Source organism: Labeo rohita, chromosome 3, assembly GCF_022985175.1.
Source record: "Labeo rohita strain BAU-BD-2019 chromosome 3, IGBB_LRoh.1.0, whole genome shotgun sequence".
NCBI classification, from domain to species: domain Eukaryota; kingdom Metazoa; phylum Chordata; class Actinopteri; order Cypriniformes; family Cyprinidae; genus Labeo; species Labeo rohita.
This window is the reverse complement of record NC_066871.1, coordinates 17,616,016-17,638,398: the sequence shown is the minus strand read 5'-3', so window position 1 is coordinate 17,638,398 and position 22,383 is coordinate 17,616,016. Positions and strand designations below refer to the sequence as shown.

At 35.4% G+C, this 22,383-nt stretch overlaps 1 protein-coding gene and 1 long non-coding RNA gene across 2 annotated transcripts; both read left to right on the top strand.

Moving 5' to 3' along the window:
- Positions 1 to 2,139: 2,139 nt before the first annotated feature.
- On the top strand, positions 2,140 to 2,982 carry hspb9 (heat shock protein, alpha-crystallin-related, 9). Its single transcript, XM_051101088.1, has one exon. The coding sequence runs from the start codon at positions 2,222 to 2,224 to the stop codon at positions 2,855 to 2,857; it is 636 nt and encodes a 211-aa protein (XP_050957045.1). The 5' UTR covers positions 2,140 to 2,221; the 3' UTR covers positions 2,858 to 2,982.
- A 1,320-nt stretch (positions 2,983 to 4,302) lies between these two features.
- On the top strand, positions 4,303 to 20,552 carry LOC127157970 (uncharacterized). The gene is made up of 3 exons (XR_007826036.1): positions 4,303 to 4,367; positions 5,622 to 5,756; positions 20,360 to 20,552. It is a non-coding gene; the product is annotated as an uncharacterized LOC127157970 (long non-coding RNA).
- Positions 20,553 to 22,383: the final 1,831 nt, after the last annotated feature.

Here is a 22,383-nt window from a genome sequence, read left to right as displayed (position 1 = left end):
GGGAGATTTTTATTTTGGACTTGTACATTAACTGCTCGTAATTTTGAAATATTTGAGTAAGCTAAATTATACATTAAAAACTTAAAATTATAAAGTAATCTCAACCTATTATTAAGATAATGCTAACTTGCTAATTGGTAACAATGTTTTGATTAGCATATAGCAGTAGTTGAATGAGTACGGCATTATTACGTTTAATACAGCCTATATCTGTTACATTATTGCCAAATCTGTGGTTTTCCCACAAAATTAGGCTACTTTTATATTGTTGCCGCGGTTTGTTTTTTTCATGTTCGCGGGTTGAAGCGACCCCAATAACGTGATATTTATCCCCTGGAATGCGAATTTTACCAGGGGAACCTCGCCAAAAAACGTGTATTTTTGCCCCGCTGAACGCTATTTTTAATGGAGGATCCTCTCGAAATGCGTTTTGGGCTAGTTTTGAGGAGAAATTGGGCGGGTTTTGTTGTGAAAACCTGTCAACCCCGATCTCCACTCGTCACCATGATGGGAACCCCACAAAAAACAACAACAACAGAAACTCTTCTACATTAGCATAGCAAAATATTCTTTAAAATAAAAAAAGTTCCTCTAAACTGAAACGAACAGTTTCATTAAACTCAAAAGTTCATTAAACTCAAAACAATAAAACGTGTCAATTTGGTGAATTTAAAAGAAAAAGAACACTCTAAATACTTGTAAAAGATCATTTGTTTGAAATACCTTGTTTAATCTAAAGGGTTAGTTCACCCAAAAATGAAAATTTTGTCATTAATTACTCACCCTCATGTCGTTCCAAACCCATAAGACCTTCGTTCATCTTCAGAACACAAATTAAGGTATTTTTGGATGAAATCTGAGAGCTTTCTGACTCTGAATAGACAACAATGCAAAAAAAAGGTAGTAAGGACATTGATAAAATAATCATGTGGCATCAGTGATTCAACTCTAATGTTATGAAGCTACTAGAATACTTTTTGTGTGCGAAGAAAACAAGTATAACGACTTAATTCCACAGCTGGCTCTTCGCTTAGTTACTGTTGCTATGTCCGACAAATAATAAGACAGGACAGAGCAGGTTACTTCTGGTATAAAAACAAGGTCTCAGTATTTTGTCCTTTTTAAGAAATTAAAACAATAAATACCACTGTGGCTCTTTAAAGTGTCGTGACAGATTGCTGTATTGCCTCAGTTCAAGCAGCACACGTGAACTTAACATCTTTTTATATTTTCTTAACAAATAAACATGAATGAACATCATAACGTATTTAATTTTAATGTATTTCATAACGTACTTCATTTCAACGTATTTAAAGATGTCAATACACACCATTTTCAAGTTAAAGCTCACCGAAGTTGATCTACAATCCTGTCCGATTTGTTGACGGAATGGCGGATTCGGCCTTATGATTGGTCAGATCGCCTGTCAATCAAGCTCATCGAACGGGTTGTCCGTGAATGCACAATAATGAGAGTACCACGCCGAAAAATGTATGTCAGTTTTACTGAATTCATATTCAAATACCATTACAGATATTTAGAATTTTTTTTTTACAAGATCATAAAAAAGTACTTCTTAAGTACAGCTTAACTATTTGATCTAAAGTTTTAACAGATTTTCGTATTAATAGGTATTCTTCCTTATATTATTTTCTAATATGTATGTGTGTGTATATCTATCTATCTATCTATCTATCTATCTATCTATGTGTGTATATGTGTGTATATGTGTATATATATATATATATATATAAAATATATCATGCTTTTTTCAGGAAATAACGTCATGACTGAAGTTAGCACAGTTCTTGCATATGGTAAGCAGCTTCTGATGAAGGACAGAATAAACACTTGCATACACATGGGTGTAAAATTAGCCTGTGACTTCACTCTCTGTGCATGACTAAGGAGCCAGTGGGCAATCTCAAATTAGACAGCAGGGCCAATGACGGCTGTGGGGCAGTAAAAATGACACTGACCCATAAATCAAATTACAACTATAAACCTATTATAGCCTCATGAGCAACTTGGACGTTCTGTTTACTTGTAGTTTCAAATTCTTACTCATGACCTCACTGGTGTAAAAAGACCAGCGGTGGGAGGTTCTAGACGCCTGTTGGAGAAATATATAAACTGGAGGGGCCTGAAGCAGGCAGATCACTCCTCTGCGAGCACAGAAAAGCCTTCAAGACTACACTGCTCAGACAAACAAACAAGAGAAATGTCTTCTGCTGAGAGCCTCTTCATGGATGACCCATTCTTTGCAAACTCCTACTTTTTGTGGCCCAGGCGCAGTGTGGCTCTTTCCAGCTTCAGAGAGGATTTCCTCCACCGCAGAGCCCAAATAATGCACAACCTGAGGAATGAGATCAGAGACAGCTTGCTGAGTGAACTCACAGATGAGTTCTTTCAGCTTCTAGATGGTCAGAGGTCCTTCTCCAGGCTCTTCAGCACCGACACAGAGCAGAACAAACGGCGAGACGTGTCTCTTACTCTGGACACTCAAGGCTTCTCTCCAGAGGATGTCACTGTGACAGTATCTGGAGGGCGACTAGAGGTGATGGCTGGCAAGCAGGCCCAGACAGACGCTGCTTCATCATCCACCGGCACCACTCAAGCCGCAGAAGCCCAGCCACAAGGATTTTTTCAAACTGTGCAGCTTCCTGACCACCTGGATCCAGCCTCCTTGACCTGCTCACTTGGGGAAGATGGACTTCTGCATATCGAGTCACCAGAATCCAAAGACGAGTCCTCAGAGGAGCAAACCATTCCCATCCGCTTCAGGACATCCCTGGATTTCCCCATCAACAAGGACAGCACAAACAAAACGGAGGATAGGGCTGAGAAATCAAACTAAAAAACTGACCGATGGCCTATTATGCATTGTACAACTGTCTTTTATGAATCCAGTGGATGTGCTTCCTGTGACTGTAAATTATTTGTTCTAAAAAGGTTTTAATAAAGATATCAATTGGTATATGACTTCATGCACAAACCTCTTAATGTCTTCTTGACATGTAAAAGAGTATGGTTTTGAATCCCTAGGCGTTAAAGGATTACTTCACTTCCAGAATTGCACAAAAGGTTCTTTATAGTGGAAAATGGCTTTCTAGATTATTAAAATGTTCTTTGCCTTAGGAAAAAACAGTTCTTTTAAAGGATTAGTTTACTCCAGAATTAAAATTTTCTAATAATTTACTCACCCCCAAGTCATTCAAGATGCTCATGTGTTTGTTTCTTTAGTCGCAAAGAAGTTAAGGTTTTTGAGGAAAATATTAAAGGATTTTTCTCCATATAGTGGACTTCAGTAGGGATCAATGGGTTAAAAGTCCAAACTGCACATTCAGTGCAGCTTCAAAGGACTCTACACAATCCCAGCCGAGGAATATGCATCTTATCTAGGAAAAAAATCATTCATTTTCAAAAAAAAAAAAAAACGTATATGCTTTTTAAATACAAATGCTCATCTTGCACTAGCTTGACTACACATATTATGTAATCATGTTGGAAAGGTCATGCTTGACGTAGACAGAAGTATCAACCCAGTGTTTTTTTTTTGTTTGTTTTTTTTTTTTGTTTTGTTTTGTTTTTTTGAAAATGACCAATCGTTTCACTAGATAAGATCCTTCTTCTTCAGCTGGGATCGTGTAGAGTACTTTGAAGCTGCACTGAGACTGCAATTTGGACCGTCAAACCATTGGCCACCACTGAAGTCCACTATACAGAGAAAAATCCTGGAATGCTTTCCTCAAAAAACTTTATATTTTTGCGACTGAAGAAAGAAAGACACGAACATCTTGGAAGATATTCTGGAAATGAACTAATCCTTTAATAATATTGTCAGATTGGAGTTCTACTTTATCAATTTTCAATTTTCATTAATGTTCTTGATGATCACTTTGAAACTTGATTCAAAAATGTTATTAGAATAGGTCTTCACTTTATATCTAATGCTTAGCAGGCCTAAATGTGGTGATGGTTTGTGGTGTTTTTGTAGATCAGTTTAGTAAATATGAGACTTCTCTATTACAGTTATCACTTATTAAACTTAGAATAGGCTAAAGTAAAAAAAAGAAAGAAAAAAAAAAATATATATATATATTAATACAAAATCAACTTTCAAAATTCATGCAATTTCTGAAAGCATTTAATCTAACGAAATTAACGCAAAAAAGTAGAAAATAACTTTCAGAGCAGCACAATTAGCCTTCCAATACAAATGATGGCGCTATAGACACATGATTGAGATTCCCAAACATTGTGCCAACTGATATTATTGATGTGATAACTCTATCTATTTACTTTTTTTTTTTTTCTTGTGACGTTGGCTGCCTAACTGAAGTGGTCACCTGTTGAATGTTCACTGGGTCAGTTCATTTCTATAGGCTATATGGTTTTAAAAGCTTGTACATTGCACAATGTACATTGAACGCGTTCCGTTCCGTTTTAAAACGCCATATGCGGCGATTAAGAACATTAAAATGCAGTCATTCAGCAGAATTGACAGCTGTCAATTGACAATCCTCTCAAATAATGCCAACAAATGATACAAACGCTAAAAGATTCAAGTCTCGCCCAGCTCCTTCTGTTTGGTTCACTAGTTGAACAACAAAAGTTAAACAAAATTTACCGTCACAGCTCATGTGCGAATGGCTGAAAAGCAGCGACACGAGGCAAAACAATAATAATAATAAACTGTCTAGAGCATATTTACTCAGAAAACCAATGCGCCAGGCACTGAATCGGAACGCAAAACGAGTTTTGTGTACACACGCAATTAAATGAGAAAAAAGGCCATGGAAATGCAGTGGAAGTGCAAAAACGCGTTCTGTGTGAACGAATCGAGGTAGGCAGGTACAGATTATCTGGATTGATTATCAAATCTTCCCTTACGTAAATATTTCAGTGTCATTAAAGCTAATGTTTTGTCTGTTACACGCTTTATCATTAATGTCTGCCCTGCTGAAAAATTTCTAATGGTTTCCACCACGAATACCATTACACACAATCAACTTTTAACCATTAAAAACATTCAATAATGGTTTCCTGTACAGTCTTAGAAATAAAGGTGCTTTAAAAGGTTCTTCACAGCGATGCCATAGAAGAACCATTTTGGTTCTACAAATAACCATTCAGTCAAAGGTTCTTGAAATAACCATCTCTTTCTTACCTTTTTATAATCTGAAGAACCTTCTTTTTGCCACAAAGAACCTTCTGTGAAACCGGAAGATTCTTCAGATGTTAAAGGTTCTTTATGGAACCATTTAGAAAAAGCAAAAAATAAGAGTGTAGTGTGTTTTGGGACAATCCATTAGGATTTAATGGTTCTAAGCCACCAAAAGAAAAAGACCAATTACCAGTAGAGACCAACAGGTACCATTCCAGTTTCCATTAAAATCAGTGCAACTCCCGTTATAACCAGTAAACCATTACAAATTCTATTTTTTTTTTTTTTTCAGCGGGGTGATCATATATAAGAAGGTTATTATGGTGGCTGGTGGTTTAAAAGTAACTTATCATCAGTTGACCACCATAATGACCACCAGCCATAGTAATCTAACCATGACGTGACATTACAATTATAGTTTGTAATTTATTTCTTCTCATTATACCTGACACAGGAATCTTTTCTTTGAAACGAAGAATGCAGGGCATCCAAGATCTATTGACCATCCCTAAATCCCGTCAAGACGCCGGAGAGCAAAAGTTCAAGGGATGAAAGGCTTCCGGATGAAACAGTCAGCTAGCTATAAAAGGTATTCTTGAAATGGACAGCGGGGGAATTTGACACCAGAAAATCAGGAGATGAAGAGGCCAAATGCTGCCATTACATTCAGTTCCCAGGAGGAGCTAAATAAGAGCCTGTAAAGGTTTCTCTGACATTTTCAGCCTAAGGGAGACCATTTGTTGTGGCTTCAGCGCAGGTACAAAACACAGCGGTTAATATTTGATGTGTGCAACCTCAGGCAACAAGATGGAAGCGCACAAGGGAAACCACAAATGTCTCCTGACTAATTTAAATGTCAGCGGCATAGAGATTTTTGATCTGGTTCCCATTAACGAGAAATAATGTCTAAGAGAGAGAAAGAGAGTTACAAAATAAAGGCAATTGCTCAAGTCATCTCTCAACACCTGCCATTACCAGACACCGATCACTGCTTTTAACAGATTTTTGGCAAGAGGATAAAATAGCACAAAATTGTCTTAGAGCGGGCAAAAGTGTTATTGAGGTTAAGTGGAATTGGATTCCCCATCCTCACTAACAACTAGTAATATAGTGTCGTGCACTAAAAAATACATAGAAACTGTCATGGTAGCTTGTCATGCTTAAAAAGTTCTGTAAATAGTTATATAAAGTTCAGAATATTTAACTTTAAGAATTTTTTATATTAAAAAAAAAGATTTCTTTGTTTAAATATAAATGGCTGAATATTAAATATTTCTTATAATGCAACAAGTAGATTTATTTCGAAAATATTTTCGCACATGGCCATAAATATTTTCACTAAATAACCTGTTTATGACGTCGCCACCTTATTATATCAACATTATCACTGATATCATTGACAGGGGGTGTCTACATCCCCTGCACGCTTAAATAAAACTTTTTAATGGCTGCTTTCAGCTGGGGCACATCTCTGTCCAATCCTCTTCACAAACTTTAATGGTCTTGTTTGGCCTCCAGCACAATAGATGACTCAAACAGTGACAAGCAATCCTTGTGGGCAATCACTTGAATAAGGAGACCCACACCAGCAGGTAAATATTGATCCCGTTTCCACCCAGCACTAATGATAGTCCACTGTCTTCCCGAGCAGTTCAATGCCGCTGGGAGAGGAGACCTGTTCCCTAGACAGCCGGTGTCATTTGCACCAGTGCACCGATAGAGCTGCTCCCCTGTGCCTTGACATCAATCTTTTTCAAAACATGCTTTCTTTCCCCCTCTCAGTCATTTCTTCTTGATGGTCTGAAGATCTGACATGTCATCCCAGACTGTTTAACCTCTGTGAGCATTGGTACACCAGCTGTTGAAACCAGTTTCCTGTGATCCATAGCTAACGCTTTGATTGGGAAGATGAGTTGCTCAGGAAACAAAGGGTGCAGGTGATTTGTGATTTGAGTCTTTTGTTCCTTGAACACAGACTCAGAACCACCTGTGAACAAGCAGCCAGTTATAATGGAGTATCTGACAACACAAGATTCCCAATTAACTTACTACAATCATAGCCAAATAAGCATGCAATATATTAAAATTAGTTATTCTTGATAATATTGTTTTAGCTCTTCAAAAATGTTCATGGTGTTCCAAGCCTATTTAATTTTCTTTCCTCTGCAGAACATAAGAGATTTTAAAGAATCTATTTTTTATTTTTTTTTAAATCTGTGCAATGAAAGTCAGTGGGGTCCAAAACAACATTGGACCCCACTGACTCATTGTATGAACAAAAGTGCATTTTTCAAAATATCTTCTGTGTTCTGCAGTAGAAAGATAATCATTCAGGTTTGGAATGACATGAGGATGAGTAATTTTTTTTGGGAACTATCCCATTAAGTTGATGTGATGTGCACAATTTGAGGTAGATTGTGATTTGTTAAACTGCCTCCAGTGTGCAGTTAACCATTTTTGTAATGCGGTCAGTTAAGTTACACTACAGGCCAGACCAGAGGCTCTGGCACTAAAGGTGTTCAGCTAGAGAATATGTTTTGGCACATCAGAACGACTGAACTGCTTCAGGCAGGTTAATTTGCCCCCATCATACTGTCATCTTTAGGATGCTTCTTTGTTCTTTTTGGATCGCTGTTTTTTCTGATTTCTCTGGTAGACTGATCCTTATACTGAAAGTAGCATGGATTGGCAAGCAGTCTTGGCTGGTAGAAGTAATAGAAACACATTAGTAGTAGTATAAAGATTTCTCTGTGCTTATGCTCATCAGATTTAATCTGATAGACATCTGATGGATTTATTGGAAAATATCCTGGATTTAAAGACGTAGTTCACCGAAAAATGAAAATTCTGTCATTAATTACTCACTCTCATGTCGTTCCAAACCCGTAAGACCTTCATTCATCTTCAGAACACAAATTAAGATATTTTTGATGAAATCTGAGAGCTTTTTGGTCCCTGCATAAATAGCAACCCAACTCCCACATTCAGAGCCACACTCTTAAAAATAAAGGTGCTTCACAATGCCACAGAAGAACCTTTTGTGTCTAAACCATTCCATAAAGAACCTTTAACATCTGAAGAACCTTTCTGTTTCACAAAAGGTTCTTTGTGGTGAAAGAAGGTTCTTCAGATTATAAAAATGATGAGATGGTTCTTTAAAGAACATCTGACTGAAAAACCAAAAATGGTTCCTCTATGGCATCGCTGTGAAGCACCTTATTTTTATGAGTGCAAGGGACATTGTTAAAATAGTCTATGTGACATTAGTGATTCTACCGTAAATTTATGAAGCTACAAGAATACTTTTTGTTTGCTAAGAAAACAAAATAATGGCTTTATTCAGCTTTATTCAACAGTACCACAGTGCATGCACGTGGAGCTGCTGACGCAGGAGCCGCTGTTCTGATGGCATGAAATAAAAATGGACAATCTTTTTTTTTCTTATGCTTTTTTTTTTAACTCATGTGCCCCTTGTAATCTTTAGGCAAACTTCCCCTTCCCTTTCGCAGTGAAACCAATGACATGTGCACTGGTGTGAGGACGGGACAATAACCTCTCCCCTTCAGCAACTGTCAATCATGTGAGATCAGAGCAGTTAGCAAACAATAATGATCCAATTCCGGATGTACAAAGCCGTTTCACTTGGATGTGTCACAATAGAGAAGAAAAGACAAGATTTTTTGTTTCGGGCCAACCTTGTTACAGTAGCTACAGTAAAAAGTAAAAAAAAAAAAAAAAAAAGAAAGAAAGAAAGGGGATGATTAATATGACATTGAGTCATTTTAATATCTCTTATATTTCAAGTTTATTTTAAGTATACTTAAGTAAAGTTCAAGTATATTTTTAAGTATACTTTATGTAGTAAGTAAACAAATATCAGTGTATGTGTAGTATACTTGTAAGTGACCTATTTCAACACTCCTTGGAACTAAATTGGCTCACTTTATAGTATATTAAAAGTATACTTTTAAGTATAACAGTAGTAAACTGACTACACAAGAAGTTCACATGTATGTTTTTAGTTTGTACTGCAACTATACTAAAAGTGAACTTATAGGTGTACTGATAGTTTACTATGTAAAAACTTGTAGCTTCTTTAGTTCACTCTGAAGTATAGTCTCAGTAAACTACTAGTTTAGATTTGTACTGCAAGTATACTCATACATTTTCTTTGAGTGAAATTTACATCATACTTTAAGTATACTACTACGTTCCTAAATAGGTATTAATTTGTATGTTTTTTGTTCTATGAATATCTGAATATGCAAAACATCCAAAGAAAGAACAGGGTATCGGCTAGTAAATTTTATTCTAGCTTAATGCATTCTGTTTTTATAAACACTTGAATGTGGGTAAGGTTCATAAATAAAAAAATAAAGAAATAAATAAACATTTTGAACAAAAAGCTGAAAAAAGACTATGAATTGGATTCAGAATGATAATCAAAACATAGATGGTGTTGATCATCACCCCAAAGCTTGACAGTAAATATTACCTCTTCATAGTTTGACATTTTATTCCATAACGTTACACAGTTTTGATGCTTTTTTATGTCTGATGATCATGTTAGATTACATGTGGAAGCATCTGTTGTTTCGGTTTCATCATTGCTTGTGTTTTGGAAATTCTGTACAGAAGATGCGTAATAGCACCACATACACTGTAAAAAATAAAAAACACAATTTGTTGAGTCAGCTTAAAATAATTTGTTACCCTGCTGCCTTAAAATTTTAAGTTCAATCAACTAAAATAAGTTTATTCAACTTGAAATGTTAAGTTGTACTAAGTAACAACTTAGATATTTAAGTTGACTAAACTAAATTTTTGGTTTGTTAAACTTAAAAGCTGAGCTTGTTACCCAGCTGCCTTAAAATTTTAAGTTGAATCAACTCAAATATATAAGTTGTCACTTAGCACAACTTAACATTTCAAGTTGACTAAACTTTTTTATTATTTTTTTGTTTGCTAAACTTAACAGATGGGTAAGTAACCCAGCTGCCTTAAAATTTTTGTCACTTATAATTTTTTAGTTGAGTTTTTGAGTTGACTGAACTTCAAATTTTAAGGCAGCCAGGTTACAAATTATTTTAAGTTGACTCAACAAATTGTTTTTTTACAGTGTACCATGTAAGAATGAAAACATGGATTCTTGGAGCACAAGTATAGCTCAAATATATTTAGACTTTTTCTAAGTATAAATCAAGTATACTTAAATATCATTTTAAGTATATTTCTGAGAAGTACATAAAAAGTAGACTGAAAGCAGACTGACAAATACTTTTCTAATTTTAATTTAAAAGAAGTATACTAATAGCACACTTGAATAAACCTATTTTTCATATGGGATACTCCAAAAAAATCTTTAATATAAGATTTTAGCTTGAGTAATATAATGTGATATGTAACGTAAAACAATAGAGTGTTTGCAAAAGAGTGTTTGCACTGCATTTACACCATGGTTTGGTCAGTTACCCAGATGCACGGCCATATTGCAGATGCTTGGATGTAAACAACAGCATGGATTGCACGGTTAACTACTGAATATGTTGTTCTGCTAATTAATGCTGTCTTGCACTTTTCTCTTTGATTTGTTATAACTTTTAGAAGTCTATAGTACTCCACATGTTTTTTTCCAGTCTGACCGATTAGTACAACCCAAAACATGACAATAATTGACCATTTTCAGCATCAATAATCAGCAAAATATGCAAAACCAACTAAAAGCCATCTTGGTAAAAAATGAGATAATGATACTGAGTGAATGCTCCTGATACATAATATCCATCCATCAAAAACTTGCTAAATTCCAGCCTCAACCCAATCAGAAGTGCCAGTACTTACATAGAAACCTATACAAAGTAGCCAGAAAGAAATGCTCATTTTAAAGAAATATGTCAGATGGATTTAGGGGCTTTTGCATCTGAACTCTTCATATTTTCATGAAATGCATGATAAAACAATATTTAATATATTATATTATATATTTTTTATATTTTATTATATTTTATTTTATAATATATTTAAGCAGTTTTTAGCTAAAAAGTGCCAAACCCCGCATAAACCAGCCACCAGACTAGTCTAACAAGGTTAGGGGACCAAATAAGACCTGCAAATTAGCTTAACTGTTTATTTATTTACGTGTGTATTTTTCTTATTTTAGCAAATTAATGTTCAGTACATTGAACTGTTGACTTATTTATTTATTTATTTATTTTATTTATTTATTTTTTCTTACTTGTTACAACTGAAAAATGTAATCTTAAAATGATCTAACTCATTAAAGGATCAGTGGTCATTGGGTCATTATGATATTTATGACTCTAAACATATGTGACCCTGGACCACAAAACCAGTCGTACGTGTAAGTTTCTCGAAATTGAGATTTTTACATTATCTGAAAGCTGAATAAATAAGCTTTCTGTTGATGTATGTTAGGTTTGTTAGGATAAGACAATATTTGCCCAAGATACAACTATTTGAATATCTGGAATCTGATGGTGCAAAAAAATCGCCTTTAAAGTTCAAAATAAGTTCACAGCAATGCATATTACCAATCAAAAATTAAGTTTTGATATATTTACGGTGGAAAATTTACAAAATATGTTCATGGAACATGATCTTTAACTTTGTATCCAAATGATTTTTGTCATAAAAGAAAAATCGATAAATTTGACCCATCCAATGTATTTTTGGCTATTGCTACAAATTTACCCATGCAGCATAAGACTGGTTTTGTGGTCCAGGGTCACATATTGGATGTTACAACTGCCATTAGCTTTGGACAGCTAAGAGAATGAAGCTAAGAAAATGTGCTTTGTTCTTTTGATTTACCATCAATCAAAAAATAATGGCAGCATCAGTAGCAGGTTAGTAAATTGCTGAGATCCCCCCTGGAGTGTTTCACATTTTGGAAGGGGGAAAAACATAATTGGGGCAATCAGCTGTGGTGAAGAGTCGTGTAGGTTTGAATTAGATCATTTTACAGTTTCGCCTTTATGAGGGTCCGTGACAGTCTAAAGCAATAGGTGTCACGGGGCGACAGTATAATATGTGGTCCGTTGTGTCCAAAGCCGAAAGGTCTCCACGGCGACAGATATGAACTGGTAATAAAGATGTATTCCCCTGGCGGTGGGTGCACTGATTTGATTTGTCCAGCGGTTCAGTGAAGCGTCTGTTCGGGTCTTGACTCTACCTGCCCCTCACGGCACATCTGTGATGATTATGATATCTCAATGCGAGGACGCCCACTGTTTTGAGCGCTCGCATTACCCTGCTTGAGTGTGCTTCTGATGAATAGCAAACATTTATTCAACCCGGATGACTTTGCGCTCTGGTATTACCTGGTATATGCCACTTAATACGCCACCTCAATTATATTAACTTTATAGATTAGGCATCAGATGTCCGAACTGAAATGATATAAACAGGCGGAAGCGGTATGTTTCTTCTTTTTTATATATATATATATATATATATATATATATTATGTTACGGTTATTTAATAGGTTTAATACATTTGTTACTCCAGTCTTCAGTGTCACATGATCCTTCATAAATATTTCTAATATGCTGATTTGCTGCTCAAGAAACATTTCTTATCATTATCAAGTTTAAAAACAAGTAAAATTTAGAGGGAACTGATACTTTTTTAATTAATAGAAAATGCTTTAATGAACGGAAAGTTCAAAAGAACAGCATTTATCTGAAATAGAAATCTTTTGTAACAATGTAAACAAAGTCCTTGCTGTTATTTTTGATAAATAACAACATAAATAACATTTTTAATTAATTTAATGTGTATAAAAGTATTCATTTATATAAAACATTAGCCCAAATGTTTGAACTGTTGTTTTTTATGTTTTTAAAATAAGTCTCTTATGCCCATCAAGGCTGCATTTATTTGATCAAAAATGCAGTGAAAACAGTAATTACAATTTAAAATAACTGCTTTCTATTTCAATATATTTTAAAATATTATTTATTCCTCTGTTGCAAGCTGAATTTTCATCAACCGTTGCTCCAGTCTTCAGTGTCACATATAGAAATCATTCTAATGTGATTTATTACAAAACAGTTGTGTTGCTTAATAGTTTTTAGAAACCTGTTATACGTTTTTCAGGATTCTTTGATGAATAAAAAGGTAAAAAGAACAGCATTTTTGCAAAATAGAAATCTTTTCTAACAATGCAAGTCTTTACTATCACATTTGAGCAATTTAACAAATCCTCGCTGAATAAAACATTGAATATTAATAATTGAATTTTTAAAAAAGAAAGAAATTTACTGACCCCAAACCTGTGAACGGTAGTGTATATTGTTATTTTAAATAAATGCATAAATTGTTATTCTATTTTAAATAAATGCTGTTCTTTTTTCCTCTTTCTTCTTCTTTTTCAGTGTTGGAAAAATATGCGTTATATAGAAGGATATATATATATATATATCCTTCTATATAACGCATATTTTTCCAACACTGATAATAAATCAGCATATTAGAATGATTTCTGAGGGATCATGTGACAAAAACTGTAGTAATGACTGATAAAAATTCAGGTTTAATTACAATAATATTTCATAATACAATTTTTTTCTGTATTTTTGATCAATTAATGCAGCCTTGATGAGCATAAGAAACTTTTGAAAGCATCAAAAATCTTACTGATTCCAAACTTTTGAACAGTAGTGTATGATCAATCGTAAAATAATAAATTAATGTTAGAATTTTTATTTTGAATAATGAATTACAAAAATTGAACAAGGTGTTTGAAACCAACTGAAAACAAGTATTTAAGTAATTGGACTTATGCCTCAAAAGTGTGACAACTAGCCCTAGACTTCTGCATTTATTGTATCTCTACATTTTCAAAAACTTTTGACTGCACTTTTCAACTTTATCAATTTGAAAAAAAGAAGAATAAATGGCATTGAAAATGGCACTGATCTCCTCCTCACTGAAGGTCAACACACAACTGTTTATGTGAGATTTGTCTATTATTTATTGTATTTACTAGTTTACTAAATTGATGTTCCTCAGCAGTTTTGAGAGTAATCAAGGGCACCGGAAAAACACTCTTCAACAACAGCCACCCGTGTACTCAAAAGCAATCAAACAACACCAGCTAATCTAAGAAGAACAAGAGAAAGATAGATAATAGGATGTCCGCCCTTCTAGAGGTTAAGAGGGTGAAAGACTATTACAGTCCTACTTCATCAGGCCTAAAAAAGGTTAATCTTATTGCTTAAAGATAATTTTTTAAATGAAGATGTTTGCCCTGATTACTAGTGTCTTTCAAATATAGCCACATCCACTCTCTGGTTCTTTTATAGGCACTAAACCCTGTAAAAGCCTAAATGAATTCACAGAAAACATGTTGAAGACACATAAAAAGGCTTTCAAAGAAACAGGAACTGCATCCCTTGAGGACCGAGACTCAAAGGACCAAAACATCGAACTTTAATCTGGATGAGGGCTCCTGAGAACAGCTCTAAACAACACAAAACCACACCAGTCCAGATTTATGTTTCGCTACACATTTCTGACAGCATCTGTTCTAATAACAACACTGAAAAAATAAAAAAATTAACTCAACAATAATGGTAGATCACATGGAATTTGAGGCAGGTGGTTGATGATTCGTGACTAGATAACCACGGTTGACGTGCAACATCGCACTTTCACTGAGTATGTCAAAAGCATCCAGTTCTTTAAGTGGCAAGCTGTTACGTCTGTTCTTTGCGGGCTGAAGAAAATATTTTCCTCTAGAACGTCTGTGTCTCTTTTAAAGCATTGTGTAGTAGATCAAAATAATATCCCTAGACTGAATAATGATTTTTTTAGTTGGCTTACACAAAGTAATGCGTTTCGTCTAACTTAAGGCCTGGCCTTGTCATCTTGCCAAGATAAATAGCTGTAATTAAAATGTTGCTGCAGGCCTGTTTATGCCCGGGGCAGGATAGTTTTGGCTCAATAGAAGTTAAATGTAAGTTGTTGTTGCAGGTGTCGTCATTTACTCCCTCCTTCAGGGAATACTGGCACAATTGTATCAATATATCAAAAAAGAGCAAAAACTGCTATTGATATTAGACTAGAGCTGTATTATTTTACTATTAAGCATCCACTCTGCCTTGTAGGAATTGTAGAGAATTGTAATCTAAAGAAGGATGGTGTGTTTTGTGTAAATGACACTTACCATAATGTGTATCAAAATGGTATTTACAAAAGCATTTTAGCATATAACAGCTTGGGTAAACTATATGCAGTCATTCTCCAAAGATGCCAAAGGGTGTTTTATTATTACACGATAACCACCATGACATGTATTGAATAAGAAGAGATGAATATGTACTCTCATACTCAATCGGCTTTGGTATGTTTGGTATGAAAACATACACTGTAAAAATATTTGGTTAAATTTACAGTGAAAGTGGTATGGAAATCTGCTTTTTACTATAAAATCGACTGATAACCACCATAATAAAACAGAAAGCCACGCAATGAATCATAAGTGGGCTATCCATAAAATATGGCTCATGCATAGATGTGTAGAGGGTCATAAAAACAAACACAAATCAGTGTAATACACAAGAATTTTTTATTCAAATATCCAAAAACCACTAGAACAGTGTATATATGTTGCTGACTTGTGTACTTACTTTATCCCAAATGTTTCGAAGTATGATTAAATTCAGAGAAATAAGCAATTTTAACTAGTGTAACAGACTGTGTCATTGCCAGTGATGTCATACACCCTCAGTTTTTCCGGTTTTATTTTGTAGTTGTAGTTATGTAGTTTTTAGACAGGTGATGAGCACACAGAGTAGCATTATAACAACACACTCAAATGTATCTAGTATGACAAAGCAGAGTTGATTTTTCCTACATGCGCATGACCGGAAGAAGCGGAAGCGGTTGACTGTGGTATAATAAAAGCTCCATTGTTTTCGAGCATTCAGACCCACCCTGTTTCATACTACAGTGACCTTAATAAGTCTTTAATTCATTAGCTCATTAATGAACATGATTTCTGCCTGAGTCCTGTCGAATTGCATTGGGTGTGAGAATGAAGGCAACAACTCCCATGATTCCACACTCAATCATGGCATCATCAAACTATGCCTTTGTTTCTTTGTTTGTTTTGAATATGCGCCCTCATCAGTTTTACCTTTCAAATATTCCTTTTGCCAGTTGTAATAAACAGATTTTTGTTTGCACAAGGAGTCTGACAACAGCCAGTGATCCACACAGAGATCTGATCTCATCATCATTCAGTCTGTCTGGAATGACATGAAGAAACTGAAAAAACTCAGACAAACTAAATTCAGAAGAACTGTGGCAACATCTCCAAAATGCTTCAAGAAACCTACCTGCGAAACTTCAATACTGTGAAAAGCACTTGTAAAAATGCTGTAAAGTGAGGATGTTTTTATAAATAGATTTTATCAATTTATGTCTATTAACTAAATCAAATCAATATTTGGTGTGACCATCCTTTGCATTTAAAACAGCTTTTGGTACACTTGCGCATAGTTTTTCAGGTAGCTTTGTAGGAAGGTTTCTTGAAGTGTCTAGGAGACATTGCCTCAGTTCTTCCGGATTTAGTCTGTCTCAGTTTCTTCATGTCGTCCCAGACAGACTGGATGATGGTGAGATCAGATCTCTGTGTGAAGCACTGGCTGTTGTCAGACTTCTTGTGCATACAAAAATCTTACTGAATTATTACAATTAATGGTAAAAACAATGTTTGGTAATATAAACTGCATTTTCTACTGACAAGCTACAGCAAAAGAAAATATCCATATGAAAAATACGAGATGAGAGATGCAATACAAAGAAAACGCTGCAGCTACAGTATGGGCAACTGGTGATTGGCAGCTTCATCACGACAGTGTGCCTGCATCTGCATCACGTCTCATGCAGAGTTTTTTGGCAAAATACCAAATCACTCAGGTGACTCAGCCCCCCTATAGGCCAAATTTGGTGCCCTGCAACTTCTCTCTTTTCCCAAAACTAAAATCACCTTTGAAGGTGGATGAATTCTATCTGGACTGCCCTCATTTATATGTACAGTGAGGGAAAAAATGATTTGATCCCCTGCTGATTTTGTATGTTTGCCCACCGACAAAGAAATTATCAGTCTATAATTTTAATGGTAGATTTATTTGAACAGTGAGAGATAGAATAACAACTAAAAAAAAAAAACACTTTTTTAAAAGGTTATAAATTGATTTGCATTTTAATGAGTGAAATAAGTATTTGACCCCTTCTCACAACATGGCGTAGCACTTGGTGGCAAAACCCTTGTTGGCAATCACAGAGGTCAGATGTTTCTTGTAGTTGGCCACCAGGTTTGCACACATCTCAGAAGGGATTTTGTCCTACTCCTCTTTGCAGATCCTCTCCAAGTCATTAAGGTTTCAAGGCTGATGTTGGCAACTCAAACCTTCAACTTCCTCCACAGATTTTCTATGGGATTAAGGTCTAGAGACTGGCTAGGCCAATCCAGGACCTTAATGTGTTACTTCTTGAGCCACTCCTTTGTTGCCTTGGCTGTGTGTTTTGGGTCATTGTCATGCTGGAATACTCATCCATGAGCCATTTTCAGTGAGGGAAGGAGGTTCTCACCCAAGATTTGACGGTACATTACCCCGTCCATCGTCCCTTTGATGCGGTGCAGTTGTCCTGTCCCCTTAGCAGAAAAACACCCCCAAAGCATAATGTTTCCACCTCCATGTTTGACGGTGGGGATGGTGTTCTTGGGGTCATAGGCAGCATTCCTCCTCCTCCTTCAGACACAGCGAGTTAAGTTGATGCCAAAGAGCTCGATTTTGGTCTCATCTAACCACAACACTTTCACCCAGTTCTTCTCTGAATCATTCAGATGTTCATTGGTAAACTTCAGACGGGCCTGTACATGTGCTTTCTTGAGGGGGACCTTGTGGGTACTGCAGGATTTCAGTCCTTCGCGGCATAGTGTGTTACCAATTGTTTTCTTGGTGACTATGGTCCTAGCTGCCTTGGGTTCATTGACAAGATCCTCCCGTGTAGTTTTGGGCTGATTCCTCACCGTTCTCATGATCATCGAAGCTCCACGAGGTGAGATCTTGCATGGAGCCCCAGACCGAGAGAGACCTTCTCACCAAGCTGCTTGCCGATGGTCAAGCCTTGTGCAGGTCTACAATTTTGTCCCTCACATACTTGGATAGTTCTTTGGTCTTGCCCATGGTGGAGAGTTTGGAATCTGATTGATTGATTGCTTCTGTGGACAGGTGTCTTTTATACAGGTAACAAGCTGAGATTAGGAGCACTCTCTTAGAGGGTATAAAAGACACTTGGGAGCCAGAAATCTTCCTGACTGATAGGGGATCAAATACTCATTTCATTCATTAAAATGCAAATCAATTTATAACTTTTTTGAAATGCATTGTTCTGGATTTTTTGTTGTTATTCTAAAAAATAAACCTACCATTAAAATTATGGACTGGTCATTTCTTTGCCAGTGGGCAAACATACAAAATCAGCAGGCGATCAAATAATTTTTTCCCTCACTGGATGTAGGGGAGAACAAGGTTGAGCCAGTGTTTACTTGAGCACTTGACAGTAACGAGTCCAACCTAAATATGTACAGTATACAAATTTCAGGATGTGGTGGATCCTTGGGAATAATCACTTTGGATCTAAAATATACTGATTGCGAAAATATGACTTTCCAAAAAAGTTAAACTGTGCCACTGATTATGCTGAAGTAAAACTGAACATTTTTCCCTCACGCTATATCTGTTACGGAGTGAAGGATGCGTGAAGAATAAATTATGTTTTAAAATCTATGTCTGAGCATTGTGATGGACTGACCGACCATCCATCCAAGGAATTGTCCTGCTTTTGGCTCAAGACACTGGGTTGACTTTGAAGGCATTTATAAAATTATTAAAACATTTCAGACCTTACTGGCCTTACAGAAATAGACTAAAAATACTGAACATCCCACTTATAAATGTTGCAGGAAATACAATTTCATAAAAACTTAAATGACCAATTTTCATCAACAAGGCTTTAGGACAATTTGAGGACATTTTTTTTTTGCTAATTTATTATATAAGACTTACACCAGAAGTCAGCAAACTGTCACTTAGTCCTATACAAGTAATTTTCAAATACTGTTATATTAAAAAAAAACACCAAAATTTACACCAACACACATTAAACTTCACTTGATCAAGATGATCCTCTTAGTATTCAACAGATCAGATCTTTTGTTTTAACATCAAGACATCTCCCATAAACCCTCTCTGTACTACCAATTCTTGAACATCTTACCTCAGTCTGCATCCACTGTTTTTAGTAGTCATAATTTGCCTGTCTGAAATGTTGGTCGAGGTCAACGATTTATTGGCAGACCAGGCAGGAATCCTTTCAAAATGGCCTCTAATACGGAAACCGTCTAATACCCTCTCACCTGAACAACAAACAAGGCAATAAAACATGACAGTATCAAGAGAGTTTAAGATTTGGTCTGACAGTGGCAAATGCCTCAGTTCTGTAATGTGACAAAGCCCCTTATAAACAAGTCTTAAAAGGTCTCATCCTACTCTTTTGTCCTTACACTGTAAAAAAAAAACTAAAGATTTGTTGAGTCAACTTAAAATCATTTGTTACCGGTCAACTCAAATATGTTTAGCAAACTTGAAATGTTAAGTTGTACTATGTGACAACATAGATATTTAAGTTGACTAAACTAAATTTTTGGTTTGTTAAACTTAAAAGCTGAGCTTGTTACCCAGCTGCCTTTAAAATTTTAAGTTGAATCAACTCAAATATATAAGCTGTCACTAAGTACAACTTAACATTTCAAGTTGACTAAACTTTTTTGAGTTGACTGGACTTAAAATTTTAAGGCAGCAGGGTAACAAATGATTTTAAGTTGACTCAACAAATAGTTTTTTTTACAATGTAATAACACTATGAATGACTATAACAGTGGACAGTTCTGCGGTTTGATCTTTCAAGTCAAGGCTTGGATACTGAGTCTGTCTTCTGCATCTGCTGTAACACTTTAAACTCAGTCACACTAGGAAGACATTTCATATCGCTTATCGTGCTTGTTAGATCTTATAAAAGTACAAAAACAAATTGAGCACTTACATTTGTGTAGAAATGAGTGTCTGAATGTTTTGTTTTTTTTCTGTTGGGTATAGGACCAAGCCTTCATATCTTGGCAGTAGACTCAAGCCATATGTTTTCTTCCATGGACAGACACAGCAGCTGTGTGGTAGGCCTGCAAGCTCATCATCCATCAAATCTAGAGATGGTTTGAGTCTTCTCTTGTGTTTTGCCAATTTATTGTGACAAGAACCTGATTTCAGTGCAGTCTCTATAGACTCTACACAAAGACTTGTTGATTTCAAATCGTTATATTTTGTGATTATTATCTCTCATAATTATAACTGTAAATGTTTTACAATATGATATCGGTCTGTTTTTTGTTGGCATATGCCTTTTTACCTATTCATGTGACATAGTAATGTTTCTCTAACCACCAGGCATTAACCAAAGTACAAAGTAAAGAATTAAATGTTGTTTAATTTCTTGATGTACTTTTATGCTCAACAGATGTTTCTTAATTATACATGAAATTAAGACTCCTCTACTTTGTTTGTGCTCTCATCCAGCTTTATATTCAGAGTTTATCTTGATTTATTTATTTTTTTTATCGCATTTGTATCTTCAGAACACATGGCTTGACAAATAATTCCATATGCGTATCTTCTCCTCCTCATCAGACATAACAGATTGGAAAATTAAGACGTGAAAGATATTTATTTTATTCGCATATGCGGGAAAGATCACTGTCAATCTACTGCGTTAACCTTTTCCCCTTGCATGTATCAACTGCACTCTACAACAATGAACAATGAGTCAGAGTTATGATTTGCTGTTGATGTAAGATTTGCTGCTGCTGTGAGGGCAAGCAGAGATGCAGAAAAGATGATTACGTTATAAAAACATTTGGCTTAAGGTTATTTAATCAAACCCGGCTCTATGAAATGGCTTCAGCTCTTCTGCCCTTTTTTCTTGTCATCCTCTCATTATATTCCCAACAATTCCTGCTTCAGTGACCTTAACTATAATACCTCTTTAGCAACGATCTGACAGATGAGGTCTGCTTCACTACTGATGCTTTGCTGATTTTGCTTTTGATTGGTTGTTTATTGTGCACATTGTGCTGTTATTGAGAAAAAATGTGTAATTAAATTACAGATACTTATGAAAATGTTAATGATTACAAAGAGGGTGACATCTGAATATTTTCACACACATACAGATTTGATTGATTTATTTCCAAAACTGCACTGACTACTCTAAAACATGACACACCAGTGTTTCAGGAGTTTAAGACACAGAAATCCTATTTGGTTTGTGTATATGCTTTATTTTTTTAATTAAGTTTATTTTTTCCAAGGCATTGTTAGAAGCCAGTTTTTCCTGTCATAGCTATGCAAATATTTGATTTCAAAAACAGTATCATAGCTATTAAACTATATCTTGTTATGATTTTAAATCTGTATTTAATCTCAGAACGATTTTAACGTTAGCTGCTAAAGTCTGATTTTGTAGTGGCTGTGCTTTAACATTTAATTATTATAATCTTAATTTAAGTGATGAAGAATTTTGAAAGTCTGACAGTAATCAGTGTTGAGTACTACTGTAAGGTTAACCCTGCCTGCTTTAAATGTTTGAAAAAAAAAAAATAGAAATTAAAAATTGGAAAATAGATTAAAAAGTAATTAAATGTAATCACTTACGATACTTTAATAAAGTAATTGAAATAGTTACACTACCTTTAAATAGGGTAACTTGTAATCTGCAACCTATTACATTAACAAAGTAACCTTCCCAACACTAGTTTCACATGCCATCAAAAGGTGGTGATGCCCTCATAATGATCTGTTGTTGTGTTCAGATGGATAAAGTTTATACTAAACAAAGTTAACTGAAGTGGGAAACTGGGAATCATTCTGGTAGTTTTACATAGTATTTTATTTTTAAGTTGATTTACTGAAATTAGCTGTTGACGCACATAGTTTTGTGGGAAGTGTGCCAACATACAGCGCCATTGCATTACTAGCGTCCCAAGTTCAAATCCCAACTCGAGGACCCTTCCTGATCCCGCCCCGCTCTCTCTCTCCCATTTTGCTTCCTGCCAGGTCTACACTGTTTT

Excerpts from the sequence above, each read along its gene's own strand:
- hspb9 (XM_051101088.1), top strand. The coding sequence starts at position 2,222 with ATGTCTTCTGCTGAGAGCCTCTTCATGGATGACCCATTCTTTGCAAAC.